This window comes from Terrapene carolina, unplaced genomic scaffold (genome assembly GCF_002925995.2).
Source record: "Terrapene carolina triunguis isolate 2854851 unplaced genomic scaffold, T_m_triunguis-2.0 Scaffold68, whole genome shotgun sequence".
In the NCBI taxonomy this organism is placed as follows: Eukaryota; Metazoa; Chordata; order Testudines; family Emydidae; genus Terrapene; species Terrapene triunguis.
In genome coordinates this window covers 80,780,242-80,787,878 of record NW_020664419.1, presented here as the reverse complement: position 1 = coordinate 80,787,878, position 7,637 = coordinate 80,780,242, and the positions used below count along the sequence as shown (strand labels likewise).

Below are 7,637 nucleotides of genomic sequence, written 5' to 3'. Positions count from 1 at the left end.
CGGCCGCTCGGGATCTCCCCCCCCCCCAGGTTTGAGAGCCTGGGAGGGAGGGCGAGTAACGGCGCGCGAATCAGCTGTTTCGCGTGCCGTGGCAGCAGCAGTGGAGGTGAGCTAGGGCGGCCGGGGCACATTTTTAGGGGCGGCATTCTGGCGCCGGCCATGCTGCCCCTAAAAATGTGCCGCCCCAAGCACCAGCTTGTTTTGCTGGTGCCTAGAGCCGGCCCTGCCTGCAACTCTCATGGACTTCAGTCGGATCTGTGTATGTCTCTCAGGTTCTTGTCAACATGTGGGAAGGCGGGTAATTTAATTCACACTAACTCCAACCTGGCTGGGATGGGAACAAGAAGTGTATTTAAAAACAATGTGAAAACTGTGTGTGAGTGAGTGAGTGAGTGTGTGTGAGAGAGAGGATCCAATGAAACTCTCGTCATTTTGGGAGGTGCAGTCCTCTGGGTTACCCCCCACCCCCGCCCATTTCTTCCTTTTATCCTTCCCCTTCTTACCAGGCCGAACTGTGTGCTGACCTACCTTTGTAGCTGAGAAAAGCCGAACGTGCTGCCCACCCCACTCCTGTGTTGGGCTATAGCAGTGGTTTTGTACCACCACAAGGCACGTTCTTCCTCCTTCCCGCTCCGTGGCCAAGCATGCTATATGCACAGACAACCCAGTGCCCACCAACCCAGAACTCTGCTCAACCAAGAAACAAGAGACCCAGTGAGGTGCTGGCAGGGGAGCCCTTGTTCAAGCTGCACCGCCTAACTGAAGGGAGGCTGGGGGGCACTACCCTGCCGCACTCCTAAGGCTAACCCCACCCTGACAAGAAAGAAAGGCTCCCTCATGGAACATCCCTGGACAGAAGTAGGTGTGCAGAGCAGCTCACCTTCCCTTTCAGCCAGACCTCAGCATGCACAGACGGTGGGGTGCAGTAGGGGAGTGGAGTGTCTTGCACCCACGTGAGCAGCTTTCACAGTGGGAGCTGGGACTTTGGGGAGAGGAGGAGCAGCAATGGCTGGGCAGGGCCTGGAGTGGGTCTCTATGATCGCAGGCATGAGGGAGCTGGGCAGGTGTGTTTGAAACAGCACCCCCCCAGAGAGAGATAGAGTCTCCCCCTGAAGGGAGCAAAGCAAATGATACTGTAGAGTGAAGAAACAGGAGCAGAAAATAAATACAACTTTTCAAATCAAAATAAAAAAGACAAATGATGCACATATCTCAAATATGTAGGTGTGACATGGCATTATTTGCATCAAATATCCAGATATCTGGACCTTCATCCTCAGTAGACAAGCTAGTCTACTGTAAGCGCAAAGGCCTAAAACATATTGGCTAATGCATTTTAAAACACTCTCTCTTGTCCTTATGTAGACAGGCTGGGAGCATTAAAAATAGCTGGGTCCAGACAGAAGCAAGCTCACTTTCCGGAGCTCTTGTTCAGAAAAGAAGCTTATAGCAAAGTAACTAGTACAGTGCATGTACCATTGCCAGTTCCACATGAATGCTTGATCCTGCCTGGGAACCTTGGGAAGGAGAGAGCCCGAGGCACTGCTGAATGGAATCGACCTCTCGTTTTGGGAGAAGCGGGAACAAGCAGAAGTCTCTGTGACAGGACAAGCCCTTGCCTCTTCTGCAGCAGGGGGCCTGAGCAGGACAACTCTTGGATTCTGTCTTGTTGCCTGCGGCAAAAGATTCATTACCTATCCATTACAATTATTAGCCTCAATCCTGCGAGCTCAGACATCCAGGTCGACCCCCGCGATTGCCTGGTTCGCAGCATAAAATCAGAGCCATCATCATTATTTTGAACAAAAATCTTCTTGACAGAATAAAAACTGAACTGCTTGAAACACAAAGAACCCAGACGATCAAGGTAAGGCAGGAGTCAATCTTTAGGGAAGTTAGAAGCCTGAACTGAGCTGTGTCTGGGAGCATTTTAATAATAAAAAGAATAACCCTTTGTATTTCTACAGCACCTTCCACGTGAGGCTCTCAAAGCCCCTTACCAGTGTTAACCCATTTACCCTCATAGCCTTCCTGGAAGGGAGCTAGGTTTTATTTTTCCTGCTTTACAGATGGGGAAACTGAGGCACAGAGCAGTAACTGATTTGCCCAAGATCAAACAGAACAGTTTGTGGCAGAGTACAGTATCCAGATACCTAATTCTTAACCCTCCCTCAGGAGATGAGCAACTCTTCTTGATTTTAACGGAAGTTACTTGTATCCAGAAGGAGAGAACAAAGTTCCCCATCTCCCTTAGTTCCCAGTTCTGTGGTTTATCCACAAGACCATCCCTTCTCCTCCTCCTCCTTCTAATATGTTTTCCAGTATTTCCAGCACTGTTACACACCTGCTAGTAACACCGCATATAATTCACTCGTGAATTTGCTACTGTACTGGAAATCTGCAGGGCACTGTGCCTAGTTCACCCCAAATTCTCTCCATCAACCTCTCTGTCAATTTACCTCTTTTGAAATAGACCCATTTAAAAAAAAAAAATCCTTCACCAGTTTTAATTTTCTCTGCCCTTGTCATCACATAAAACCTCCAACCCAGGGACACAGTAACAAGAGGCAGAAGGTTTAATCTCTTCTGAAACAGACACGTAGACTATAGTAGAATCAGGGTCAGTTCATCGCCTCTCATCTTTTCTCTCTTATTTATAGAATACAAGAAAGGAACTCCAAAGAAGCAAAACAGTCTTTAAATTACTATTGTACAAGCAACAGGATTTAGTGAAGAAGATACCAGACCATGTCAGCCTCATCTTTACAAAGGACCCTAGAAAGACTGTTCAATCTGTCTTTCTTTCCTCCCCCTTTCAGTCACTCTAACACACGTATTCTCTCTCTCTCTCTCTGCTTCTTCTCTTTCCCCTTTCCTCCCTTGCTCCTGTTAGCTTTCCTTCTCAGAACTCATACAAACCGTATGCAAGCTATACTTTTCTTAAAGCAATAAACTCACCATAAAACTGGGGTTCTCCAGCCCATTGACATCTTTGACTGCTGAGTGCATCATTCCTTCCAATTTTCTTCAGTGGCTCACTTTAAAAAAGAAAGAATAGAGGAAGGGAATCTTCAAAAATCACTTCATGCTCCAATAAATAAAATCCTGAACAAACAACTATTCAGCAGCACAGGAAGTCTGACTTCCAGGAGCCCAAAAGAAGAATTATAAAGGAATTTTCTTTTTTTTGTCCTGTGTAAATCATTTACTGTCTCCGTTGATTAGAAAATCAGTGCTTGGAGCATGCTGATAGGCGGCGCTTCCCTGGATAGATTGCATCAGTAAAAGATGACAGAAAATCCTTCCTTGCTAGGTAAGGGATTGTGTCAAGCAAAACATTTCCTTGTTGGCAACATTGTCGATTCAGCTCAGATTAACATCTTCCACCTGGGTTGGGTCCTCTAAAAAAGCTTTCATTGTTCTTTAATAAACTCAGTTCGCAGACAGCTTCCCTTACTCTGCATGATGAACAGGGTGGAATGCATTATTGTATTTTTCGACTCAGGTACAACCCATTCATCCTGTATGTGAACCTTCTTGAAACATAAAGAGAATGAAGAACATAGGCAAACTGGATCCTATCTCAGACCACAACCAATACCTGAGACTTCAGAAGAAGATGGAAAAAACCCATAATGCACTTGGTCAATGGTGCAACTCTTTACATGGATGTGAGCTCCTGACCACTGATATAGTTGATGACTTGAAGCATGAGATTTATTTACCCTCTTCTTAATAAGTGCAGCTGATACATATTATTGTTCATAAATTCATTCAGCCCCTTTAAAAGTCAATATTTAACTCACTGGCTTCCTAAGGCTGTGAACTATATAGACTGACTGCCCCCTGTATGAAGCAGCACTCCACCTAAATATTCTGATCACTAATTTGGAATGTCTCTTTGCTTTTGTAAGCAGAGTCAGGATAAGCTCTACCCTGACATCTGGTGGTGAATTATGGCAAGGGTGGAAAAGAACTTCAGGGGCTGATCTTGTTTGCATAGGCACACCCACCCGCCTAGCCTGGGACAACAACAACTGAAAGTGGTTACTTTGGCTGGTGTGGTATCCCCAGTTTCTCTGTTATTGGGGCAGGAAGAATAAAGTGTTGTTACCCTGATTCTGTGAATCGAGGCCAGTGGAACTGTTGTATGACAGAGGGACTCACCAGTAACTAAGTAGCACTCGCTAGACAAGGGGCATGGGTTACAAAACCCAGTGAATTGAGAGAGGTTGGGGACAGGTATGTGTACCTGTTGGTATGGGCCCCTTTTGAGGGCCTGGAACACCAATTGCACTACCCCCCCCCCACTGTTGAATAGCAGAGCTAAGTTTGCTTCCATTAGGAATCTAGCTAGAAGTTGCTGAACTGAATTCGCTTTGGGCCAATGGTGCACCAGCACTGGGGCTCCCCTACTACAAGCTGAAATCACTAAGGGCTGGTCCACACTACCCGCCTAATTCGGCGGGTAGAGATCGATCTTCTGGGATTGATTTATCGCGTCTCATCTGGACGCGATAGATCGATCCCAGAAGCGCTCCCCCATCGACTGCGGAACTCCTGCTCGCCGAGAGGAGGAAGCGCTGTCGACAGGGGAGCCTGCCTGCGCCGCGTGGACCCGAAGTAGGTACTTTTAGTTCGATATAGGAAACGTCGACTTCAGCTACGCTATTCTCGTAGCTGAAGTTGCGTTTCCTATATCGATCCCCCGCCCCAGTGTGGACCAGCCCTAAGAGCTGAAATCACTAAAAGAGCTAAAATTGCTGAGCTGAGATCACTGAATGCTATGTTAACCAGTCGGGGAGCCTGAAGATATATTGCTAAGCAGCTGGCAGAGCCGAGCAGTTTGTGGGACGGCTGGAGCGGCCCACGGAACGGGGAGCAGTTTGCGGGGAGGGCTGGAGGAGCGGAGCGGCGTGGCGCGGCTGGTAGAGCGGAGCCATTTGTGGTAAAGGCTGCAGCAGAACTCCACGGAGAGGTGGAGCAGTCGGCCTTGGACCACGTAAGGTGCCCCTTAACATCCCATATTGCTCCCCCCATTTCCGCACAGGCTGGGGGGGTAAAACTCTGCAGATAAACTTTTGAACTCTGGGGCGGCACTGACCAGGGACAGAGACTTTGGGGTTGTTGGACTTTGGGGTGATTGGACTTAAGACCCTGAGGGGAAAAGGACACTGCCAAACTTACTTGGAGGTGGGTCTTTTGCTCATGGTTTGTGTTATGAATCCTGTTTGTGGTGTTTCCCCAACATAATGCCACATTGTTTCCCTCCTTTATTAAAAGGCTCTCGGAGGGAAGGACCAGCCGCCGAATTGCTGTCGAAGACTGAAGCAGCGGTGGTAGAGCTGCAGATCACGATCGCGGTCCTTTTTTTTTTTTTTTTTTTTTTTGGCGCTGCTTGGGGTCAGGTACAATAATAGTGCTTAATAAATAATACCCAGGAGGTTGTATCATTGTTAAATTATGAGACTACGATTAATACTTTTCCTTTTTTTTAAGTGCATCCACCCCTCCCTATGTGCTCTTTCATATGTTGTCACACCCTCAGCAGATGCCCTCATTATCCTTCTACATTGACTCCCTAATATTAACCTCTTTCTATTCAAAGAAGCAGCCATTTGCTGGGATTCAATGTTTCCTACCTCTTCATATTTTTTTCAGTCCTTCACAAGACTTTGCTCCTTCTGTGATTATTTGATCTCCTTAACATTATTTTATGGAGGCCCTCATCAAAAAATCTTTGGCCTTACTCCAGCATTTAGCCAGTGATTATTTCAGAAAAACAAAGTCTTGTCACAACAATCTCTCCAGCTGACATTTGGACTCTGATTAGCCAACATTCCTTTTTTTCCCCTTAGATAATATAGCCTTGCACGTCCGCATGATACAAATGCATATCATCCCCAGCTCCGTTGCCAGGTCCTCTCGCTTAACTCTCCATACACCATTATTAAGCAAATTGCAGAGGTGTGGGGGGAAAGAATTATTTTTTAAACTTTTCTCATTAGTTACAGTGTTAGCCAGAGAAGATTTAAAACTGAACTGTTCCTGACCGCTCCTCCTTATTAAAGACCCCAAGGGGTGTCCTGGCCAAACTCCACCCTGGATAATTACATACTGGTGAACTAAATGTCCCCGCAGTTTAGAATGGAGACAGCAGTTGTCTTCACTTCGGGTCTCAGAACAGTATCTGAGCATGCTAGGCACCCTCCATGTTGTGTAGGAGCCAAGGCAGAAAAGATTTTGTCACCATGTCCTTCAGCAGAGAGCAGGAGATGTGTAAACTTTGTGATGCACTTTGGGATCCTTGATGAAAGTGAAGTTATCATCAATACAGCCATTCATGGTTCTCTAAGGGCACACTGTCAAGGCACAGATCTTGTTAAATTAAAAAAAAAGTCCTCACAACATTTGACATGAATAGATATATATTCATAATTGTTTAAATTCAATAAAAACAGTTCACAAACCACACACTTAAACCTCACCCCTCATAATGGAAAATCAAAAAACACAAGAGTAGTGTGCTGGTCCCTTGGAACCAAGTGACTAACTATAAACCGACAGCAAAGTCAACGGGGTTAATATCAGGAACAAATGTTCCAAAAAAATAAAATGGTAATACAGTCACAAAAATTCAAGCAGATGTGACAGCAGAGAGCTCTGTACAGCTCCTCACCAGTAGGGTCTGATGCCCCTTATGGGATATGTGCTTCCCAGTTGTGAAAACATTGAATTATAGGGCAGTCAGACATGAGAAATAAAAGTAATGTGGCTTGGAAGTAGAGCTAGTTGGAAAAATATGCAACAGAAAATAGGAATAGTTTCATGGGAAATGTTTTATATTTTTCTCAGCAGCTCTGGTTGGTTTAGATAAGGAAAGAACTTTAAATATGCTTCCCATAGCTGAGCAATAGACATGAGCAAATAATTAACAACAAATAATGTAACCCTGTTCTTTTACTTACAGAACTTTTGCAATCAGGATTCCCTCAGACATACTTGAAGTTACTAAAACTGCTAGTGTTTGATCACGAGGCCCAGACCAACTTGCGACGCCCAGAGTGCCTTTCCCCACTACCCCGGATCGACCTCACGGAGGACTTGGAGCGAGATTTTTCCCCGCAGGAGGTGCAGGCGAGGCTATTGAGGACCAAAAACACCGCCCCTGGAAAAGATGGCATCCGTTACCCCCTGCTGAAGAAGCGAGACCCCGGCTGCTTGGTGCTCGCTGCCATCTTCAACAAATGCAAGCAGTTCCATCGCGTTCCCTGCTCCTGGAAAAAGTCCATGACCGTGCTCATCCACAAAAAAGGCGAACGAGACGACCCCTGCAACTGGAGGCCCATCTCCCTCTGCTCCACCATCTACAAGCTGTATGCCAGCTGCCTCGCGGCAAGGATCACAGACTGGTCAGTGTGCGGGGGCGCCGTCAGCTCAGTGCAGAAGGGTTTCATGTCCTGCGAGGGATGCTACGAGCACAACTTCCTCCTTCAGACGGCCATCCAGGAGGCCAGGAGGTCCAAGAGGCAGTGCGCAGTAGCATGGCTTGACCTGACCAACGCCTTTGGGTCCATACCCCACCATCACATCTTTGCCACCCTGGGAGAGTTCGGGATGTCAGAAACCTTCATCCA

General features: G+C 46.6%; 1 protein-coding gene across 1 annotated transcript in view; it reads right to left on the bottom strand.

The window, feature by feature from the left end:
* Window positions 1–7,263, bottom strand: part of LOC112112582 (solute carrier family 23 member 1-like) — a 55,673-nt gene extending 48,410 nt beyond the window's left edge. The window contains exon 1 of the mRNA XM_026648951.1: window positions 7,192–7,263. Within this exon, the coding sequence (XP_026504736.1) occupies window positions 7,192–7,263 (72 nt within the window). The remainder of the gene's footprint in view (window positions 1–7,191) is intronic.
* Between the last annotated feature and the right edge of the window lie 374 nt (window positions 7,264–7,637).